The 23,596-nt window shown below is 45.4% G+C and overlaps 1 protein-coding gene across 5 annotated transcripts in view; it reads right to left on the bottom strand.

Annotated features, from left to right (window-relative positions):
- The window catches only part of runx2b (RUNX family transcription factor 2b), a 40,021-nt gene extending 19,079 nt beyond the window's left edge, over positions 1-20,942 (bottom strand). Inside the window, exons 1-4 of one of the 5 annotated variants that reach the window (XM_080490988.1) lie at positions 20,329-20,942; positions 19,965-20,088; positions 2,293-2,549; positions 765-921 (exon numbers count right to left, since the gene is read on the bottom strand). In XM_080490988.1, the coding sequence (XP_080347114.1) occupies positions 765-921; positions 2,293-2,549; positions 19,965-20,022 (472 nt within the window). In that variant the 5' untranslated portion in view covers positions 20,023-20,088; positions 20,329-20,942. Of the gene's footprint in view, positions 1-764; positions 922-2,292; positions 2,550-3,757; positions 3,923-19,964; positions 20,089-20,324 lie in introns of those variants that run through there. The other 4 variants (XM_080490989.1, XM_080490991.1, XM_080490992.1 and 1 more) reach the window with 4 other exon arrangements.
- Positions 20,943-23,596: the final 2,654 nt, after the last annotated feature.

Genomic DNA, 23,596 nt, shown 5'->3' with positions numbered 1-23,596 from the left:
ATTTTATGCAAGGTGACGTGAGTTGACACTTTTAGAATTGCCGCTTTATAAATAAAACTAAAAGGAATCGAATTGAAACTTTGAAGTGTGCGACCACATTCTGGGAGGCGACTGCAAAATGACGAACTCCGAGAAAGTAGTTCCAGAAGGACCGGAGAGCGTGAGCGTGAGGACGAAGCAGAAACATTTAAAAATCTCAACTTGTAAATGAAATGATTTGGTAAGAGTGATGCCAAGAGACGACTTGGTGATGCCAAACATCCAGGGAATGCAATCTGTCTCCCTGGGAGTGCGTCTCGGCGTCGCTGTCTGACAGCTTGAAGACATGCGCAGAGAGCGATCAGCCGCAGGCCTGCTGCACCACCCAACATGTTTATGAGCCTGTAGCGAGCTGGGTCAAATCAGGTAAACCTTTAAGTGAATTTCTTCCTTCTCTCTCTCTCTCTCTCTTTTTTTTTTTAAAAAGCTTCTTTCTAATGAACAGCCTAAATTATTTGAAAAGTGAAGGAAAACATTCCTCCGTCTTTCTGTATTTAAAGGCACACAGAGAATTAAGGAGAGCTGAGTTATGGCGAGGAAGCAACATGATTCACCCCTCAGACTTCAGGAGATGGGCGGTGGGATTAGGGTCTGGAGTTAGAGCCATCATTATGTGGTTGCCACGTAGGGAATGTGGCCACTAATCCACACCACTGAACCTAATAGCTGCTACTGAATTGTAACCGTGTGTGGTTGGAGGAGACCAGCTGAGCTGCAGGCCTCACCTCTGCCGCTGCGGCCCACGAAGCGGAGGTCGTTGAATCGTGCTACTTGGTTCTTCATCACACCTGAGGCGTTCCGCAGCTCGGCGGAGTAGTTCTCGTCGTTGCCCGCCATCACAGTGACAACGGTCCCATCGGGGATGTCTCCCAGGGCCACCACCTGTCAGGGGTCAAAGGGCAGAAATTCAAGACTTCAGCTGGACAAAGACAATACGGCTATTTCTCACCTTGTAACAGCAGAAGTGCTAAAAAATAAATAGATAATACTCCACCTGCAATCTGCTTTAACATATCCTCTTTCTTCATGCATTAATACAAATAAATGTATTTGTTTGAGAGGCTTCACCATGAAGCAAAAACATATCTAGTCCTGTCCTGTTGATTAAATATATGTTCAACTCAATAATGAGTCTTAAAAGGTCTTTAAAAACTGAGTCATAAAAGCTCATCTTGATATTACATAATGCCATCTTTATCTAAATTATGTTGAGAATTGACTTTGATTCCATTGCTCTGAAGCACTTTTATACCCTGATAAATGTGATTATGTGAATCATTTTGATTGCAGTCTTTCAAAAAGAAAGAAAAAAAAAGCACAAAGGCCTTGCATTATCTTTTTTTTTTCTTCTTGGATGCAGATAAAAGAGGATAACTGGGCCAACAGAAACTGCAATAATTACAGAGTGCAGTAATAAGAATGGTGAAATAACACTTATGTTTAAAAAAAAGTGTCATATCTGATTTGGAGCCAGAGTTACAGCTACAAATTTCCACTGTGAAGCAGCTTTGATCCTTACTCTAAATAATAACTGTCAGCTAATTAATGGGCCTTTACCAAGAAATATCATGGGAGCTAGAAACGTCCTGGAGGCCTCACATATATCAAAAAGTATTCTCTTCTTTCTTTTCTTTTTCAACTAGTTAAAAGCACAAAATGTTATTAATAATCACTGCAATTTAGTTGAACATAAATTACATGACACTGATAATAAATTGTTTCAAATGAGATTTAATGAAAATAATTAAAATATCAGAATATCGTCTAGTAGGCCAAAAATGTTAATCTAGCACCTTAAAAATTGTGTTTTATAGCCCCGTTAATGTGTCGATTTAAAAAGAATTCCCCTTTTCATCACGTCTGTTTATTTACAGGTAATATTTCAAATACTTGTTACACGTGTATCAAACAAGAGCAGTGCCCTTTAAACATTACGATTTACGATTTTTTTTAGTTAAAAAAAAACCTCTTTCATAATTTCTAATGTATTTAAAAAAAAAATAATTACGTTCAGGTCGCATGCAAATTAATCACAGTGCGTAATTTGGATTGCATAAAATATATTGAAATTCAGTAATATAAGCAGTCAAACGCGACAGAAAGCGGAACTATTGTGAAGGAAATCAGAAACAGTTGGTTTTGAAAGTCTGACTGAGTTTTTTTTTCTTCTTTCTTTTCTCGCCTTGAAGCGAACAGTCCGCGTTCAATCGGTCTCCGCACCGCAGCGCAGCGCAGCGCAGCGCCGGGACTCACCTTGAAGGCGACAGGCAGCGTCTTGTTGCACCGCCAGTGGGAGGGCAGGACCGAGCACAGAAAGTTGGGGCTGTCGGTCCGCACCAGCTCGGCCGGGTGGTCCGCGATGATCTCGGCCATGCTGCGGTTTTCGTGGGGACGCAGTCTTGGCACCGCCGCGTCCTGCTGCCCGGCTGGAGAGCTCACATCGTTCATCTTCCCTGGGACCGGCTGGAGGCTACTGGACGGCGGACTGAACCTCCGGCTGGCACTGGGATCTACGGGAATTCGCATCACAACACCGTGGAATATCAGAAAAAGGCACCGAAGGCTGTTGCCGGCTCCTCTCACGCTCTCAGTGAGAGACTCGCTGTGTGCGCCGCTGCTCGCTCAACCTCAGCCAGTCTGCCGACGGAAAATGGGACTCTGTGAGCGCGCACCGGGTTTCAAAACTCTCTCCACTACAAACTTTAGTGGGCGCCTTCAAACGACATAAAATAGACGTCTCCGGCAAAGAAAAACAACCCGTGAAAAGTTGATGATGGTTTAAATGACAAGCTCTTTTTTCAAACTTCTCGGGGGGAAGAGTCCGTGTGCCATAACGCAGGCGTAGCTGCTCGTGCGCGGATATAAATAACATCAAATAAATGTCCGAGCGCGTAATGGACTGCGCAGTTACAAAAACAGCAGATCTGAAATGGAACAGCCGACCCAGATGCTCAGGAAAACTTTTTGTGCGTCTCTCTTTAGCGAGAAGTTAAAGCGCTGCTCCAGGTGCGTCATTGAAGTCTTTGTGCCAAACTGAAAGGCGCTCTGGAAGCCCGCAGGCTAAGTACACACACACACACACACACACACACACACACACACACACACACACACACACACACACACACACACACACACACACACACACACACACACACACACACACACACACACACACACGCTCTCGCCCTCGCGCGCGCACACACACGCACACACAAAAAGTTTTCAAAGTCAAAGCAATAGGCTTTAACAATACATAACAGGACTATTTATAATCCCACGACGCCTGTAAAGTGTTCATAATTTCAGTCAATTCTTCCGGCTCAGCAGCAGGTTTCGCGTGAAATAGGTTGATGAAGAAGTAAAAAAAAACAAAAAAGAAAAGAAAAGAAAAATCATCGCCGGTGAGATGAAGGAGGCGGAAAAACGAATCCCGTTTTTGTTGCCGTAAATGTGGTTAGTGTTTGGGGGCCGGGGTTTCCCGTGCTTTGTGGTTTATATAGCTCGAGCGCCCAGCAATTATTGCGCTGATGCGACTCCAACACGTGGTGTCTGGAGTCAGATCCATTCCCTCAGCCATAATCTATCACGCCTGTATAGAGTGCCGGACAGCTCTTCGCGTCACGTCTATACCCCCAAGACGCACGCTGCGCGTCCCACGCCTTTCCCCCACCACCCCCTCACCGTTATCCACGCACACAGCCCGCACCGTACATACCGACATGCCACCGCTCCCCTGGACCGTCCGTGCGCTCCTGACTCTGGGGGTGGTCATTTCCAGTCAGCAACACGCCATCGGTCCCACCGGACCGTGTTGCGTTACCACCGTGTCCTGACAATGCGCGGCGGCGGCGGCTGACTGCGGCGTTCAGAGAGCCGAGCCCGGACTGAGGAGTGAGTAACACTCCATGAGGCAGGAGAGGGAGCGAGTCACCGGAGAGCGGTGAGTCAGGTACAAGCGCAGGAGTAGAGTTTCACTCCGTCGCAGGGGAGAGCTGTTGTGCAGGTGTACAGGTATTCTACGTTACACCGGGCTTTAATTTATGTTCAGCCACCCATGTGGCCTTATTGTCCAAGTTCTGCGCCCAAAAAGCGCTAATATGTCACACTCCAGCTGTTTTTGTGCCTCACATCACTTGGGGAATCTGTGACATAGCTTCTTTATTGCATTAAAGCAGCAATTAAACTGTATTTTCAAACCAGCAAGTCTCCGGATCAACTCTACATGCGCGAACACGCACGATTGGTTGATGTATTCGCACATTTAAGACAGATTCTCCTCCATTTCAAGCAGCATTAATAAAATAAAATACAATAACCGTTATTATACCATGTACACCAAACTGGAGAGCTGCTCCTCTCACCGTGCAAAAAACCCCCACTAAATGTAACAAACGAAAATAGTGCAATATAACAAAATAGTGCATTATGGCAAAGTGTTTACGGTTGTTTCACAGTAGATGGTTTGAGTTGTGATGTGCAGTTTAAATCATGATTTACAAATTTATTACAGTTCAGTTTGTTGGCTTGATTCTACAGTCACGTTGCAGATTTTTCCTACTGTACAAAACATAGAAATAAAAACTTGTCTTCTAACTAAGAACAATATATAAAATTGTTTAAATTAGCCACATGCGAACCAAGTAGTGGCCTAAAATCATTACACAAAATAATATTTTAAGATAAGCAAGCAATTTAAATCATAAAAACAAAAACAGGAATAATAATTTTCTTCCCTAAAAGAGCATTTACTTTCAATATTTCCTCTAAATTCTACCATGTTCAAGGCATCTTGTAATATTTAATTATAAAGTTGCTTTTTATCCACACATAAAAAAAAACCTGAATGGCACTGCAAAACATAATAATTAGAAAATGACACATTTTACAATAAATAAACAAATAAATAAAAATGTTGACCTTTTGTTTGTATTTTTTAAGTGTTTGGGGCATCTTTACACCCATGTATCCACATTGGTTTTGATGCAGGTCTGACATGCAGTCAGAGAAGGCCTGCTTCGCCTGCCCCACTTGACTCTACTGTAGAGGGCATCATCTACCCTCTGTGAATGCTCCGTATCTCAGCCGGCTCTCATCAGCCACCCCACCCTCTGCCCTGATTGCCCATCAGTCTCCCAATGAGACTTTTCTGAGTGCCACATCACACAGCAGCATGCGTCTTGCCACTCTGTGTTCCTTTTCCGTTGCTCCCAAACAGACTTTTTATTGCACCAAGTCTTTAAGACAAAGGTCTTTGATACTTCAGGCCCGTTTCAAAATAAATGGGGTTACTGGGGAAGCACAGCTGTGAGGTTATTTGGATCATGTCAGGGCTTTTGTAGCTTGTTTTTTAAGTTGTAAACTTGGACACAGTTATATATATTTTACAAAAAGCATTCAGAGTCGAGACACACACACACACCAAAAAAAAAGGCTCATACGCAGCAGCAAAGCCTGAGCACTTGAAATAACTGGACTTCTTATGTTTCATAAGTATGTATGGACGTGCGCGTGCACATGCATAGACGTCTGTTATAGTGTGTGCGAGTGTGAGGATGTGGGAGGGATATATATAAAGTCTGAAAGCACTGACACGCATCTGGCACCTCGTCATGTGGATGGGGTGGGAGGAAAAAAAAAAAAGGGTGATTGAGTTACACTTCCCCTCCGTGTGCCCCAAACACCAGAAATATGGTTCACATTGTCCAACATTCTCAAAGATCAACTAACAATTCATGGATGGATAAATGCGAATAGTGGTAATTAAATCTGTAATAGCGATAAACATGGCCTTGCAGGAACCATGGAGCCAGTTATTCCAACAGGGTTAAATTTCACCTCCGTCAATATTGTTTTTTTCTTCTTTTTTTTTCCCCCCTCAATGAATACATGTGGAGTAATGCAAAAAACATGACTGATGTTGGGGTGAAATTTAATTTAGGAAATGTTAAGGATGCCATCCACCTAATGAGTCTTATTACGTTTAATCCTGTCTCAAATTTGCAATAGAATTTAATTTTAGAAACATCTATTTGTATGGTTTTTATGAGTGAAACACCCACCGGCGAGTGGATATAAATATCTCCTTTTTTTTTAAGGCAAACTAATCAGTCTAAATCTGGATTTGCTGCACTCTGTTATTGTCCCATCACAGGCAGCATTTTCTTCCCAGCCCAACCCCAGGCCCCCCCCAAAAAAATAAAACTCTGGCGCGCCCCTCAACCTCGTCGTGACTTAAACCCTGACAAGCTCGGCTCATCAAAGAGTGTTTGTCCCATCTGACTCCGCTTTGCTTCTCCGCTGCACGTTCAGCATCTGTCTTCCAGCTCCCCTACAGGATACGCTTCACATCCTATACAATGAGGGCTGGGCTGTCTGCTCACTGTCATTCAGAGGTATCGGGGCAAACTGTAAAAAAAAAAAAAGAAGAAATGTTTGATGTCCCTGGAGATGTGAAGGAGACAGCAGAATAAAAGGCGTTAATGTGCCGCAATACGCCGTTCAATCGAAAATACCACTTTAGAGATTCGTCCCGGCCAAAAAATATTAACTTGTGATTAAATCTGAACGTTGTGGCATTACGCTTTAAGGGTCTTTTGACCGATCCTGTTCAGCATTAACAGATTTAATATGATGTAGTAATGAATCTAGCATAAAGCTGCTGAGCCATTGGACGGGGCCTGCTGCTCGCCTGGTGCACAGCTGGATCGTCTCTTTCAGCTCTGGTATTATTCATCTACTGTGTTACACTGGCTCGGAGTCATTGCACAGTAGGAGAAGTCACTAACAGTGAGGAACCACAGTATACCACATTGAGCAGGATGTGCGTTTTATGATTTATGGTAATATTGTATTTCTGCCGCTCGGATTCATTTATTTGTTTTCAATAGGAATCAGACTCAGCTGACTTTCTCCCACTAATTTTCCTGTTGAGATATCAAGCGCGCAATAAAAGTTATCTGTTCTCGTTCCCACTTGGAATGGCAGAGACTATACTGTGCCACGCATACACACTGTGTATAACTCCACTAAAATGTGCAAAATCATTCTTTGTGCGTTGGTTAAATTTGCGCGTCTCACTTTTTGGCATGCAAAGAGACCAGGAAGCTCATGCATCCAGCGCACCTCATTAAGGACAGATAGCGGGACACACAGAGCACGACCACCGATGTATGCTCACTATTAAGAAAAAAAGAATTAATATACAAAGAGCTCTGGTGACCAGCGTTACTGGAGCCGAGTACCACTCCTCATAGCTTTCTCCTCTTCACAACCGTACACTGTGCTCTCATCATTCAAGAGGAAAAGTACAGCCACTTAAGACTCGGGATTAAGGCCCCATTTCACAGTGGTGCATTTTTCAAGACACTTAATTATAGCTTTCTAGAGGAGCGCCTTGACGAGGCCCAGGCTTTCTCAGCACTAACGGGATGTTTCCATGTTTGGCAGGCCACCAGCCAAGTGGCTTTCCAGCCAGACCTAATCACAAAAACAAGCCAGAGATCCAGTCTAGTTACTAACCCGAAAACCAGCTACACTCAACCAGGAGGACGAGCTGGTAAGTGAGGGACTAACCGGCTGGTTGGTGAAGGTCGACGGCCGTCAAAAACTTTACTTCTCCTGACCTCATCGACTCAACCTCACCGACTCACATCCACGCACTGATCCCAGATCACAGCTAAGCTCTTAATGAGTGTTTGTGACCGAGCCCGTGACATCACCGTGAACTGCCGGGATGAAGAAGGCACGTTCTGTGGTGTGTGTGTGTGTGTGTGTGTGTGTGTGTGTGTGTGTGTGTGTGTGTGTGTGTGTGTGTGTGTGTGTGTGTGTGTGGGTGTGTGTGTGTGTGTGTGTGTGTGTCCTCATGCACACACTGCAATCTAAGTTGCATTATGAACTTTTTCAATGGCTGCATGCACCCTGCCTGCAGAAATAAATACACACACGCACACAATGCAAAGACGCAAGAGGAGTCGGTCTGATATTCCGCTCAGTTTTTTTGGGATGGCACAGAGCAGCATGGAAAGAGATGGAGACGAAAAGGGGGTGGCCGCTCGCTGCTTGTGGCAGGGGGGGAGAGAGAGGAGGGGCATAAAGACAATTTCCTTTCTGCTCTTATTGCTCTGACTGTCTGCCGCCTACTGCCTTCATGGAGGTCCCTAATTGAGATCACTTGTACTTAAAAATAGGCACAAAAAAGGAACTTCTGTGGGCTGGGAGACGGAGAGGAGAAAATAAAGCAGTAATATGTGATGAAGGCTGCCATTAAAGAGACCCAATGATAGATCTGAGTGACTGGGGCGCTGAGCTGAGAACTCATTCTGGGTCTGCCAGAGAGTACACACACACACACACACACACACACACACACACACACACACACACACACACACACACACACACACACACACACACACACACACACACACACACACGCACACACACCACCTGCTGTCACAGTGCTAAAACTTTGCATGTGCAGGGGAGTATTTGATTTTCTGTGTGTGTGGGTGTGTGTGTGTGTGTGTGGCTCTTTGATGGGATAGGGTGACGGTACCCAGGACCGAGCCCAGAAACATGCCAAAGAAAGGAGGGAGTTCAGTCCCTCCACTTCTGCATGCGAGTGTTTGTAGGCATTTCACAGTCTGCTTTTGCAGCAACAGTATATCTTTAAAGCCATCAAGCATTTGAGGCCACCCCATTCGCTCCAGCTTATGTGTCATTAGCTCTGCTATTATTAGTCCTTCACTTTAATTCAGCCGTTCCACTGATCAAACCCCCCCCCCCCTTCCAGCTTTTCTCCCCCAGACCTTGTCCCAGAGAGTCCTTAAAGCTGTGCTGGTTTTCCCTTCAAACCATCTATCACTCAATCAGGCCGGATCGTGCTATTAATCAAACAATGAGCCCCCAGCTCCTGGGAGACCCGTTTGAAGGATTGGCTCGAAGGAAACGCAGCGTATCCAGGAGAGGTACCGGACTGCGGCTGGGAACAGGAACCCTGTAAAGACCGTTTTTCTTGGACCGAGACTCTCTGTAGGTGCTAAAGACAATACAGACACTCGGGCTAGGCCAACATTCCACTTTACACTTTTCCCTTCCTCTGTGTATTTCACTGGTCTACTTCCCCTCTGCAAACTAGCCGGCTAGTATCAAAATATTTATAGTACATCTGCAAGACACGCTGTTCTCATGTATCCAGGCCCGTTTAGCCCCGTGTTCATTATGCGAGGTAAAACTAATACCAGATTTACGGGGGGATATTTCTCTCTGTTCTCCCTGCTGGCGCAGCTCGATCGGGGATGATTTATGTGAGGTGAGGACACGCAGGCGAGATAGATAGAGTGACTACACGGCGAGAGGCGAGAAGGCTGCAGCCCAGACTCGCAATTCGCAGGGGGGCTATCAGCTATCACTCGGCCATTTGCCCCGCGCCGGCCCGGAGAGTGGACGGACAGGCAGCGGCTGGAAACGAAGAGGAAAAGGAAGGAGACAGGAGGCAGGGATGTGTGCTCACGAATGCCGGGTGGAGGAGTTCCAGGTGCACTGGGTCCAAATCGATGTAAGGAGGTGTAGCAGAGGGCCAGATGGAGGTGGGGGGGGGGGGGGGGAAACCGTCTGTCATGGATGCCCAATTGCACACAGACATAAACATGTGACCATAGACGGAGTAAACCCATGCCTGGAAAGGGCCCATATACATTAAAAAATTTTTTTGTTTAAAAATTTGTATTAAATATACCGTCTATTTTGTTTGGCTATAATCTCAGAATGGGTATTATGAATGGACTTTTACGGCAAGAAAGCCCACATAGGAAATCTTTGCTTAAGACGAAGCCCTGGCTCTGCTTTCCACTTCAGTTCTGGGGGGTCATCATCATCAAAGCTGTCAGTCAGTCCAGTGAATATGTCCAGCTTCGAGACAACAGCCAATCAGATAAACAAAAAGAGGAAGGGAAAAAAAATAAAATAAAAAAACACAACTGGGCAGGCATTGTGAGCGGCCACCGCAGTGGGCGTGCGTCAAGCACTCAACGTCTCCGTGTTTGGATCTTTGCTCTCTTGCTGTTTTTCCTGATCTCTTCCTGATCGCGGTCCAGCTCGGAGCGGCTCCAAAAACACTGAGGCTGAACTCCGCAACCTGGAGCCATACATGCTCGCCCGATTTCCAAATCATTTAGACGTCAAAGTGGCCCCGGGAAGCCTTGGCTTGTTACTTGAGAGGCCTTCTCATGCAGCATCCGACGCTCCATGTGCTGAACGAGTTAAAAGGATGAATCCGACAGAGTGTCACGCCTGATGCGGCTCACTCACAGATTAGCCTTTGCTCCAAACCTTAGCCTGTAATTACACAGCGCATATTGGGCTACTGGTCAGAAATGACTCACGACTAGGTGGGGGTGTAGAGGAAAGAGAGGGATGCATAGAGCTCACTTACTCAGCTTTCAGCCGGAGATGTCCTCAGACAAAATCAATCCCAGGCATGTTTGTAGCAACGGGACTCAGTGAGAGAAAATGTCAAAGTAAAAATGAAAATCTCACTGATAGATTAACGACTGTCGTCTGTATATTTGACCGATCGGCGCGTGTTTACGACTCAGAACTGTCTGGTCATTCAAGGACAAGGCCTTTTCAAGTCATGTCTGCTTGTCCCTCTATAGTGTCCTTATCAAACGGGGGGGGGACATGAATTACATTGTGAAACACACAATCTATTCTGTGGTGTTGAAGTATGACAAAGCTTACAATCTGAATGAATCCTACTCAGGCAGCGTTGTTTTCGATCAGAATCAACTGTTGCTCTGATTTATAACAATTTAACAAAATACTTAGAATGAAGGTTTAACGTCATAGATAACTGTGTTTGAAGTGAACGGACCACTATAAAATTCAACCTCCTCTTCCTGAACGATGGCTTAGAAACGTACATCGTCGAACCTGATCTCATTTGCAATGTTCCCTGCAAAAGTAGCAAAAAGCTGAATTCTTGAAAAAACCACAAAGCCCTATCATGTAGCTCCCAGCACCACCTTTCAGGCTACGCAAAACCAATGGAGAAAACCTTTGAATCATAAAACAAATATACAGGGTTAAAGGCTGTAAATGTTAAACCTGTGTTTACACTGCAAGGGCTTCTTTTTCATCAGTAATAGTCTCACACTGTGAGCATGATGATTGGGTAATATTTATTATGGGCCCTGGGGGCGTGCTCCCCTCCCCGTCTCTCCTGTGTCTATAAAACTTTTTACCTTTAGCTCAACTGCGGCACAGGCAAGGTCCCGTTAGAACCTGATTGTATATGTGCTTTTAAAGTGTGCCTCTATAGTGCCTTTAATGTGCATATGTGTGTAGATGTGTGTAATGGTGGTGGGGGTGGGGGTGGGGGTGGGGGGGTGGGGGGGGGGGGGGGGGGGGATTCAGCGTCTCAGAGACTTTGGTTAACCAGACTATAATTTGGAGGCCCAGTGAAGACTCCCAGCAGCCTCTCACTGTTTGTTTACCAGAGAGACCAACTCCACTGTTTCTGCTGCATCTGCAGGGTCCTGCAGGAAAACGGTGTGTGGATCTGTCTGGCAACGTGTGTGTGTGTGTGTGTGTGTGTGTGTGTGTGTGTGTGTGTGTGTGTGTGTGTGTGTGTGTGTGTGTGTGTGTGTGTGTGTGTGTGTGTGTGTGTGTGTGTGTGTGACCTAAAGTGTAGGTGCAATGTAGAATTTATGTGAAAGTGGCATCCTGTAGGATGATTGTGCAAGATAAGTCACTCTTTTCCCATTTTCAGTTGTTTTAGTAGCTGAAGAATGGTGACAGCCCTCGTTGTTTTCTACCCCTCATACATCTTTAAACTGGAGTGAATCAAAGCTGTAACATCCATACATGACCCTTTCTACCCTCAAACTGCAGCTTTGTCATAAATAATAAAAAATGGCCCAGCTTCACACGCACACACACTCACACACACACACAAAAAAACAACAACAAAAACGATCTGCCCCGCGTTAAAAAGTGTTCGTCAGCAAAAAACTGACTGCTATTTTTGTTTGTGCTGAGAGTAATTCTCCAGAGAATAAACTGCTCACTTTCCGTCCCAATTGGGTTTCAGTTTTTTCTTCCCATGGAAGAAATAAAAAGAAAACAATGCAACTCAAAAAACCGGAGCTCCCAGCCTGTCATTTAGCCGTAACTTTGAATTGTCTTTGCTCTGCGTGAGCTGTTTTCTTTCTCACACTCAGACACGGACGCATTGTTGCAGCATCCTAAAATTCTGTCACGGGAGAGGAAGAAAGACAGAGGAGAGGAGGAACTTTCAAGATATCACTCTAATAAAATATTCCCGCTCCTCTGGGATCCTCCTTTGCTCATTCAGCATCAAGAGAAGTGAAGTGGAAAACGCTCTCTTATTGGTCTCTGTCCAAAAAGGAGAAAGAAAAAGAGAAAGAGAGAGAGAGAGAGAGACCTACTTCCTTTGGGGAAAGACACAAAATAGAATGAACAGAGCAACAGTTGAAGGGAAACTTTTAACTGCGACACCAAAAAATGAAGTACAGACGACTGTAAGGGAGCAACTGTCTGGGTGAGTGACAGGATTCGACTCCAGACTGAAAGCTGCTCCGGTGAAGATCAGACAGCGCCGCATGTATATAGACCTTGATCAGACGGGGCTGCTTGTCGGGAGTCGGGTGCGATTGGACTGAATGTGTGTAAACTGGAACAGCTCGGGGATCGGCATAAAAACAACAGCGAAGTTCTCAAAAAGACGTCAGGAAAGAAAAAAAAAAAAAAAAAAAGTCCTTTGAAACAACCTGAAATGTAACGTAGGGGATTTTTGCAGTTTTGTAACATTGCTGTTCAAGCAGAAATTGTTCAAAACTTTTCTCTCCTCCCCCCCGCTCCCCCCTCCCTCTCTTTCCAACAAGCAGGAAAGTTGTATACCAGACAAAATGCTTAAAAGACACTATTATAACCCTGTAATTCTGTAAATACATGTAAGGAAGGTGTAGGACGTTATGGCTTAGGACGCAGACATGCAAATCAAACTTTATTATATTTTAAAAGTGTGAATTTACTTCCAATTACATCTACTTTGCCCACTCCATCTCCAAGGCTGTTAATAGAACTGAAATTAAAACTTAACGTGAATAGTTTGTTTATATATATATATATATACTCAGGTATATGGCTGGAACATGAAAAAAAAAATGGCTTGATTCATTTAAATACCATTTTAAGAACTTACCACATTGTTCAAAGTCTTTACACTGTTATTTTAAAGTTTGTTACATTTTACACCATCAAATGAGAATTTAAAGTCGATTTAAAATGTGTTTTTTTATAAAAAAAAAAAAACTATCAACGTATTCAAAGGTTTCAGCTTCCTGCAGCTGGACAAACTGAGTGGGCACACACTGAAATAAGATATTTTTTTTTTTCTTTCCTCTGCCAACCATGAACCTCGAAACTCAACCAGAACATTTCCAAAACAGCAGAGGACGTTTTTTTGTTTTGTTTTGTTTTTTACATCCGTGGACGACTTCACTACAGATGAAGAGATGAAAGCGCAGTTGTTATTAGTACCAAAGTCAATTTTTTTTTTTTATTCCAATTATCGGCAGGCTTCTTTCGTTCTCTCTCCAGAGGCCACTTTACAAATGAGAGCTACCTTTCCTAGCTTTGCCTCCTCTCCCCGGAGACTTGTCAACATCAACTACACACTCGACTCAAAGTTCAAAGACAAGCATCCCGCTGCACACACCTCCACACACTCCCCCGGCCCCTTTTTGTGTCTCGGGGGCATATTTAATTTCAGTGTCTGTGCACACATTTGAATACGTCCGTGCATGTGTGTGTGTGTGTGTGTGTGTGTGTGTGTGTGTGTGTGTGTGTGTGTGTGTGTGCCACAGGTGGCGTGTTGCTGGTGACTCTGATTATTGTGGTGACCAAAGCATCGCCGCCCCGTCACGTTTGTCATCACCCCTTTTCCTGTAAGCGTGGGTGGGAGGGGAAGGATGGAGGGAGGACCGAAGGGGGCAGGAGAGGAGGGAAGGAAAAAGGGAAGGAGGGAGGTTAAGAAGGGCAGATGATGGTAAGCGGCCGCCCCCACAGTGCCATATGGGAGGTGGTTTGAAAAGAGTCCGTTTTGGGTTGCTCTCGCCCTCGCGAACGCAAACCGATCCTCTCCTTTGTATCACATCCCTGTCTCACTTACTCTTTTCCTTTTTCCTTTTAATGCTTCTTTAATTTTCCACTCATTTCCTCCCTCACTGTTGAATCAGACTCTCCCCGCTCTCTTCCACATGTTCGGCAGTCAGAGATGTCAGGCCCCGCCATAAAAGGTCTGTGTGGGCGTCGCTGAGTGGGTGGGCTCTCTGATTTTCAGGTGTATTTGATCTCTTGTGTTCACACCTCGGCGCTGGCTGGGGGCCCACAGTATGGGCAGGTAATTTGAGTAAATTAGGAGATGGGGCCTGCGTGCTATTAATGACATCCCACACCCTCCACTGCACGTCCACCTATTGTTCCCTCTCCCACACACACACCTTTCCTTTCTTCCGCTCTGAGTAAAACCCCTCCAGCCCCCTGCACACACACACACACACACACACACACACACACACACACACACACACACACACACACACACACACACACACACACACACACACACACACACACACACACACAAAACTCCAGTCCCATCTGTGCCTCCTGCCTGACGCCCACCTTCCAGTCCCCTCTAAAGGCACAGCAAATAGGACACACACGCACACACACACACACAGACATACACACACAAAAGTGTAGTGCACTGGGGGGGCGGCAGAAGAGGGAGGGGATTGGTTCCAGGTGCCAGTTTGAGTGAGAGCATTAATCAAGCAGACAGATCCTCCTGTCACTGACACCTTGGATGCACACACACACACACACACACACACACACACACACACACACACACACACACACACACACACACACACACACACACACACACACACACACACACACACACACACACACACACAGTCCCGCCATACACTCGATACAGTACTTCTAAACAGAAAAGTGAAGTATTACTGTTTTGTGACAATGCTGCAGATCAAGTAATTTTTTTATGGAAAAATAATCAAGACTTCAAACAAAGTTTGGACTCATACAACTGTCCGAGGACACACAACAAGGCATATTCTCCGCTCAGACAGATTCAAGGTGATGTGTTGTCAGGATATCGATCACAGCCACTCATCGGATCACACCTTGAATTTTTACTTGGATCCTGGTTTGCACAGATGTAAATACACACAATTCAAAGTGATTTCTATGCTGTGATTCTTTTTTTTTTTTTTTTTTCCTTCCTTGATCTGTTGGAAAGCAGGGGTTAGACATTTGGGAGTCTGGCCTGAGTCAGAGGGGATGCCACATTCCTCAAAGATTAAACTAACAAGGTGAAAAACCTGCCGTTTTCTCAGGCGCGGGTAAAGAACAGGTAAGGCCTTGTGTAGGTGCTGCGGTCGCACTCTCGCTCACGTCGTTACGTGCCGAACCCAAACATCCAGAAGGCTTGACACTCCATATTTCCCCACCTTATAGAAACACGGGGCGCGAGGAAGCGAGGCCGTCACAGTGGCTTTGCAGGAAGGCGACGGGCTGGAGGGAGGAGCTCTAACAATGGCGTTTCGCTGTCCTGTGGTTTGAACTCACTCTGCGCGCTCTGCTTAAAGCCATCCTCTGGCTTAAACAGCTTAAATAGAACGTGAACGCCCAAATCGAGAGGACATGACACAGGAGGAGTGGAGTGAGTTATAATACTGGTTTTCTGTTTCATTAGGGAGAATAAGTTCCAAGATAGACCAATTTCCAAAGTGTTAGGTAGTTACTTCCTCTCTGAGGGCTTATATCGGATAACGGTAATTCGCCCAGCATGATGCTACTGAAATGGACGAGGAGCTGCAGGATCTTGTTAAGTGTGAAAATAGCGCAGCGCTGCATTAAAAGCTTGGTTGGTTAGCGCGCTGGCATTAAACTGCCCGGTAATTATGGTGCACGCAAAAATTATAGCTATGCAAAGCATGACTTGGCAAAGTGTTGCAGAAACACGCATCACTTTGGTCAAGATATTCAACAATTAGTGACAAAAATATTGAGGCTGATCGCTTTTGGAGTCTATCATCAACTCTTTAAATGGACACAACCCGGCCGTAAGCGCAGTTAACTGGCATGGTACCTTATCATAATAGAGCAATTAGCCCCACAGCGAAGCAATATGTGGAGGGAACAAGGCATAACACACAAGCCGGCGAGTATTTACACTGAATTCTCCCATTTGTTGTTGCAGTCTCCACATTACAGGAGGGAGCGTAATCTCAGTCCTTCCAACAACTTTTCACTGCTTTATTTAGACAGAGGAGAAGCTGATGTGGGACACGAATCAGTAGTTGGAAAAGCGTCTATGGTTTCTCCTGTTTTCTTCAAAACAAGCTGAAATTACATGTCAGAGTTGTTTTCTCAAGGATTTTATCTCCAGATTGACAAAAAAAAACAACAAAAAAACTTCAGAATCTTGAGCAACATCTATCATTCTAAAACATTTTCTTTCTTTTTTTTTTTTTTTTAAACAGCAAGGTCATTTCATGCCTTTTAAAATTACCAGTTATAGTCCTCCCACAACACTCTCATTTCAACCTCAGTAACCGCCTGTAGCCACTTTTCTGGGGGCCACAATCAGCCCACCGTTCACCAGTGTGAAATTACAGAGCGATTAATCTATCTCTGATAAACCCCCTTCGCCTGATCACATTAACACGCTGCGCCTCTCTGATTACCCGCAGGAATCACGCAGACTAATGCGGATCACCGGCGCTAATAAGTCCTAATAGCCGCCGCGGCTCGCAAACACAAACAGCACCATTTTGCTCCATCAATACGACCCTGCTGGGATTAAATAACATGTTTGCCTCAGAGGTACAATTAAGCGACGCTAAATAGAGTTCCTTTGAGCGTGGAGTTAAAGGAAGAGTCTCCGCTGCACAGTAGCAGCCAGTGAAGTGCTCAGACTTTTTTCCCCCCCTGGCATTTTCAAATTACCTATTGATGAGCGGGCTTCACGTCTCTCCCCGACTAAAAGGGGGGGGGGGGGGGGGGGGGGGGTGTAGAGGGAGGATGTCTGGTTCACTTTTAAGATGTCTCCAAGAAGCAGGCCTGTGGTTAGATCTAAGGCAACACTTATGCAACAGAAGCTGCCTTTCTCAAATACATATACGGTTTCTCTGCAAATTATCGGAGATTTTCTTTGGGAAAAGTTTTCCCTCTGGAGTCTTCGGATATTTACCCACATCGTCCCGCTCCTTCTTTTGATCCTGTTGATTCGGGTCTGTCCGTGTGAGCATTTCTTAATTCTGTTTCTCCACTGTGACTGCTCAACTCTACCGAACGATAATTGCTCCCACGACTTAATTGTCCATATGTAATTAAGTTTGTAATAAAGAAAATAGGCCCTTAAATGTTCCCCAGAGAGGCATAGTGGTTGAGTGGGTGCCACACATGTTGAAGATTACTCTGCCCTCTCCATCTGATCTGCCAGTATGAGGAGTTATAAAAAAAAAAAAAAAAAAAATGTATTCGAAGCAATTAAATGAAAATTGCTTGATGTAAATGCCAAGACAAATTTTAATGAGCACTCCTTTTTTCCCCCCTCAATTTAGAGTGTATTCCCGCCTCCTCATGTCAGCTCATTTTATCGATGGGATCGTATGCTCAGTCACAAATTAGAAATGTCCTTGATAAAGGCCAAAGTAGAGGGAAAATGTGGCTTTCTCACTGGCAAAACAATATTTCGCGAGTTGTACACTAAGAAAACCAACTGGGGAAGGAGAGAATGTGTGTGAGAAAAATAAGTTTTACAATGTTCAAGTTAAAGAAAATGGCTGTGGGAATACGCAGTAAATCCTGAAGCCTTAAATTGGAATTAAAAGGCGAAAATGTACATTCAGTATGAACACTTTTGTGGTTTATAATTTAAGTTCATAAACCTTTTCGTCTGAACAAATCAGTAATATCTACAGTTTTGTAAGACACTGCATTTGTTTATTCTGAATTATAAATAAGGCAGAAATGACTGGTGCTATTACAAAAAAAACAACTGAATGTGCTGTCAAGGGGACTTTTTGTGGTTGCACTGACAGATTTACAGCCCAGATGTTCATAAACAGGGGCAATGTCAATGAGCCGCAGCACAGTATCAATCAGCGATAACTTCACGGGGGCTGATCAATGGCTATCTTCCCCTGTGAGCCTCTCCACGTGAACATCTGTGCACATCTGCTCTGCCCTCTCCCTGTCCAGCCCTCTCACTACAGCATGCTTTCAATTTCCTGTGGCGCTGCTCCTCTCCGCCCGTTCTCCCGCGCTCCGACCCCTGAGACACGCTGAGAGGTCAGGGGGTTAACGTGGTAATAGGTGGTGGTGATTGGTAGAAAAAGGGCGCTTGCTCTCTCCCTTTGGCCTTTTCAGAGCGTATTAAGGAGCCACCCTGCTTCTGTGCTGGAGCGGGAGCCCCAGAACAGCTGTGTCTGACCACGAAGCGACTCCTTAAAAACATCTTTTAAACATTTGATTTGGACAGGAGGGAGAGCGGAGGCTGTGGACCGGAGCGGGGGAAGAGGGGGGCGGGAGGTGGTGGTGGTGGGTTCTATTAAACCAAGACTGTCTATTTCTTGAGTGTCGCGCGGGAATGAAAATGTTTGTTTAAATCGGAAAAAAAATCATCTGGTGAACCTAAAACATCATTTATTTTGCCGCCTAAATTAGATTGTGTAGAGAAGCTGTCACAATACAACACAGAGCAGCAGCCGAAAGCAGACCGGCTGCAGACTGGAGAATGCTGGCGAGCCGGCCTTCGCAGGTAGCTGAAAATCATTAAGTTGTCACCGCTACTGTTCACAGGTCTCAGATTTATATTAGACTCGGACACAGATCCACCCCAGGAAGGGAACAAGGATCTCGAATTTGAAGTGGGCTGAATCTAAACGTGAAAAACTGAAGTAGAAAGTCAGATTTAAGAATGCTGATACTTCAACTGAAGTTCACAGAAAGAAAAATCCCTTTATCTCTTTTAGTTAATCACAGAGACGCAATCAATTATGATTAAGTGACTGCTTCAAGTTGAGATAATTTAGTGACGAATAAAGTGAAAGTTGACATGGATCGACTCTTCTTTCTATTGATTAAACGCTCCCGTCTAGAAGTCCCAGATTAATTAATGGCAGCAGAGCAACCGAGCCATTTCAGGAAGCGATTACAGATCTGTCCTGGCACCCCCCAATCAATACTTCTTCCCCCGTGCACAGCCAGAGACACCCAGCACACACAGCCCAGTAATCCTCCACATCTTGTTTCAATGCTCAACTGTAAACTCTCTTGTGCAGCGTCTGTTTACGTCTGTCAAAAATATCACCCATTGCTTTTGTTTTCGGTTCCGCGATGGCATCGCTCTGTAAATCTAAGGGTATGTTGCACAAACATGTCATCTCCCTCTTTCAGAAATATTTATAAACATCACATAGAGTAAATATTGGAATCTCTAAGTGCAGACGTTTTTTTTCCTTTTTTTTCCTCCTTCCTCTTCTTCTACTTTTTTTTTTTTGTATTTGCACACCACAAAAAGCCTTGATGATAGTTGGGTCTTTCTTCTACCACAAAACCTTGGACCTTGATAGCAGGGTCCTCAATGACCTCAGCTGATCTTCCCCCCTCTCCTCCTCCTCCTCCTCCACTCGTCTGGACCCCGAACCTTCAATCGGATCCAAGATCATTAGCCACTTATTCGACCTCTTTAATTTCTCCATCCAAACGTCAACACCTGACCCCGAGTCCTCCTCGTGACCCGAGCTCACTTAAACACAACTCCAGACACAACAGCGAGCAGCCAGAGCGGTACTTACCCCAGAAGAAGTTTTGTTGACATGGTGTCACCGTGCTGAAAAGACTGTTAGATGCCATGGCTGCCTCTGGTTGCAGCAAGCCCCACTTTTGTTCCTCTGTGGTTTCCGTGACCCTTGACACGTCCTAGACCGAGAGCACGCAGCATGTCATTGAAGAAAAAAAATGGAAAAGCCATCCACAAGACATTGCTTTTACGTATCAACTATTTGGATGACCACAAGTAACAACCAGGTCTGGTTTTATAGAGCAAAAAAAAAAAAAAAAAAAAAAAAAAAGAAATTGCAGAGGCAAATATCGCCTTTGCGGATAGATCAGATGGTGTCGGACTTGCTTGCTTGGCGAGTGTGGTTGGAACGTACTTACTCGCTTAGCGCCGTCCTTGTGACTGGTGCTGGCCCGCGACGATTAACCATTTACACTCCGGGTCGCCCTCAAACACCAACCCCGAGCCGCACGTCTGTGGTTCTGTGGTTGTTTGGGAGGCGAGCAGAGCCCTCACACAACCCAAAAGGCACCAGCTTTAAAACTCGTCTCTTTCCTGCCCTCCATGTGCCGTCACTGGAGAGCCTGGGTCACATGCCCTCTGACGTCATCACGGCACGGCAGCTGAGTGGGACAGCCCACCGTTGTGGCTTTCCTCCCCTTCTCCTCTTGTCTCCTCTCGTCTCCACAGACTTTTTCTTTTTTTCTTCTCCAACTCCTCTGGCTCCCCTCCTTCCCCGTTGCGCGTGGTTCGGCAGCGTTTCCAGGCTCTCTGGGGACAGGACTCTGACGCTCCCATGAGTGAGGAGGCTTCAGTGGGGGCAGCTTGTTCAACCGCCCATGCCCCCTCAGCATATGGGGAACAGTGCTCTCTCTGCTTTGCTCTCCATTCACTCTTTCATCCCCCTCCCTCCTCTCTCTCTCCCTCTCTCTCTTTCTGACTGTGCTGCTCCTTCCCTCAACTCCTTTAGCAGGCTGCCGAGCTGCTCCTGTCCGCCTCTGAGCAGGGACAGCTGAGCTTGGTAAGATTTGAGGGTGTGAGAGAAGAGTGGCTGGCTCGTTGGTGGTGGCGTGAGGCTGGGTGTGTGTCTGCATGGAGAAGAGAATGGGAAAAAAGAGAGAGAGAGAGAAAGAAATGGAGTGTGTGAGGGGAAAGCGGAGGTGGTGTGACGCTCTGCTTATTTACACAGCAGTGCGCCAGCGGGGTTGCGTCGGCGCAGCCGGAATCTGTCCCCGTTTTCCTCCTGTCGCGGGAGTCGTGTTGTTGTGTCCTTTGCGTAATGTTTGTGGGTGTACATGTCCGAGCCTCGCGCCGAGCTTTAATTGGCTCTCATCGAAGCGAGAGACGGGGGCGATTCCTGTAAGAGGCCATAGATCACAGCCACCTGTCTGCCCTGTGAAAGCGATGCCTTCTCACAGTCTCGCTAACACACACACACACACACACACACACACACACACACACACACACACACACACACACACACACACACACACACACACACACACACACACACACACACACACACACACGCACACACAAGCAAGCTCAGACACCCTTGCTGGCCTGTCGACAGGCAGGTCACGACAATCAAACCATGAATCATCCCACTTCGCACACACAGAGGGACTCCTGCACGCGCACACGCCTCAAACATACCTCTCTCACACACACACACACACACACACTTGCACACAGCCCGTCTTTGTGCAGCGATCACGGTGTTTGTTGCAACAGATCAAAAACGCAGATGGGGTGTTAGAACAGAAGCAGAGGAATGCGAGGACTGAGTCGGGGAGTTTGTGTCAGGTTGGAAAGTGTCAAAGTATCTCAGTCATCCCGATGCCCGCCGGCGGGCACGTGTGACTCAGCAGAGCGGAGCTCAGCAGAACCCGCCGGCGTGTTTCAGGGGAGTTGTAATTGCCGGTTGAGATGTTCAACTTCTTAATCAGCATTTTTCATAAATCCATCAATGTTGCTGATTAATAGGCTGCGAAGACAAAAACTCAAAATGGCATTTTAGCTTTGATGTGTCAGTTTTACGACGATGTCTTCAGGTATTTTCATCCCAGGTAAACATTAAGGGGGTTGAACGTGATTTAATTTGTGTTGTGCCGACTAGAATAAACAAAACACCTTCCAGCACCAATGTCCCCATTGTAACTGATGATCCAAAGAATGTATGGATCATTTGTTGAATGTCTTTAACATATATCTGGACAAACTTTTGGCTGGCTAGATAAAGCTGGTATTTACTAACTATTACTCTTTAAAATGAACACTTTCCACCTGTGATTAATGGTAGAGGAGCAAACGAACACAAAAAACAAAAAAAAATAAACACAAAATAGAAATGTCACACATAAACTATAAACACTAACACTCCTCCTTTCAAATTCCAGAGCACAACAGCATTTCCACAAGTCTTTGCCACCTACCTTATTTTGGTGCAGCGAAACATTTTCCTTGGCCCGGCGCTTTGTAAATATTTGCTGTCTAAAACAAGAACATGCCTCTTGAGTTGCAGCACATGTTACAGAATCCTTGGGGAGAGGCCTGTTCGAAGACCTGCAAACACAACGAGTATCACAGAGAGTACACGGGACCTGCTTCCATTTAGAGATTGAATCGATCATTCTGCTCGAAATGTAAAAAGTCCAAAACCCCAAAGTTATTAAATGGCGGTCTGAATGACTGTTAGATTAGCTGCGCAACAGTAAGAGACAGGCCATGCATGGGGATTAGTTTGGTGCGCCATCCTGAAGAATTTCAAAAATAATATTTAAGGTCATGTATAAACATTTTTTAAGGTTGCCTGAAATGAATGCTCGTCTGTCAGAAGCATTAAACTCTGCAGACAGAGTCCAGCTCCGCTGCGAGTTCCTCTGAGCCACAGCAAATTACGAGCAGTTTGATGGGGATATAATTTGCCCAACGTGATTGAATCTAAAACACGGCATGAAAAAATAAAGCATGAACGTCAAGCGCATCGCTCACATGGCAGGAAACGTTGCTTCTTGGGTGGCACGGCATGTGATAAACAACCTTGATGGTGAAAATGTGAACGGTGATGATGTTGCAGTCTCGGATATCTTCTTTTAAGAACTGCAGAGTTCGGCGAGTCGGAGACGCGGAGGATGTTTTCCCCTGATACGGTAACAAAGTTTAGCTTAAGTTGGCCAAATATTGTTTCACTCGCCCGAGTCTCGGTCGGGTCAGCGGTTCCTCCACCTTATAAAAACCACAAGAAACTTTTCCTTGAGGAAAACCGTGGCTTTTGTCTATAAGAAGGCCTGAACACTCCACAACAAAAAAGGGACTTGATCTCATTGAGAAAACAGTCAAATTAAAGGTTCTGATTTTGTTTTCGTGAGTTTCTTTTATTGATTTCATTCTACTGATTGCAAGAATTTGTGGGAATTATCCTGAGAGAGGAGCCAAGCCAGGCACAGTTTATCGCTGATATTCTTTGGAACTCGTGAGTTATAATGGCTTTAACCTCTCTAATCCTCAGGCGATTGCACGTAAACTGTGGAGGAGCTGCTCGCACAGCGAAACCACTGGAGGGCCTTACCACCAGCTTGGAAGCCCCTCTTTGCTGTAGAGGTGAATTTTGTGATATATGTACTTCTCGCTGTCAAAAAAATC

The sequence above is a fragment of the Lipophrys pholis genome (genome assembly GCF_963383615.2).
Source record: "Lipophrys pholis genome assembly, chromosome: 21".
Classification (NCBI taxonomy): Eukaryota; Metazoa; Chordata; class Actinopteri; order Blenniiformes; family Blenniidae; genus Lipophrys; species Lipophrys pholis.
Note: the sequence above shows the minus strand (reverse complement) of the source record. Positions and strands in the feature narration are given on the sequence as shown.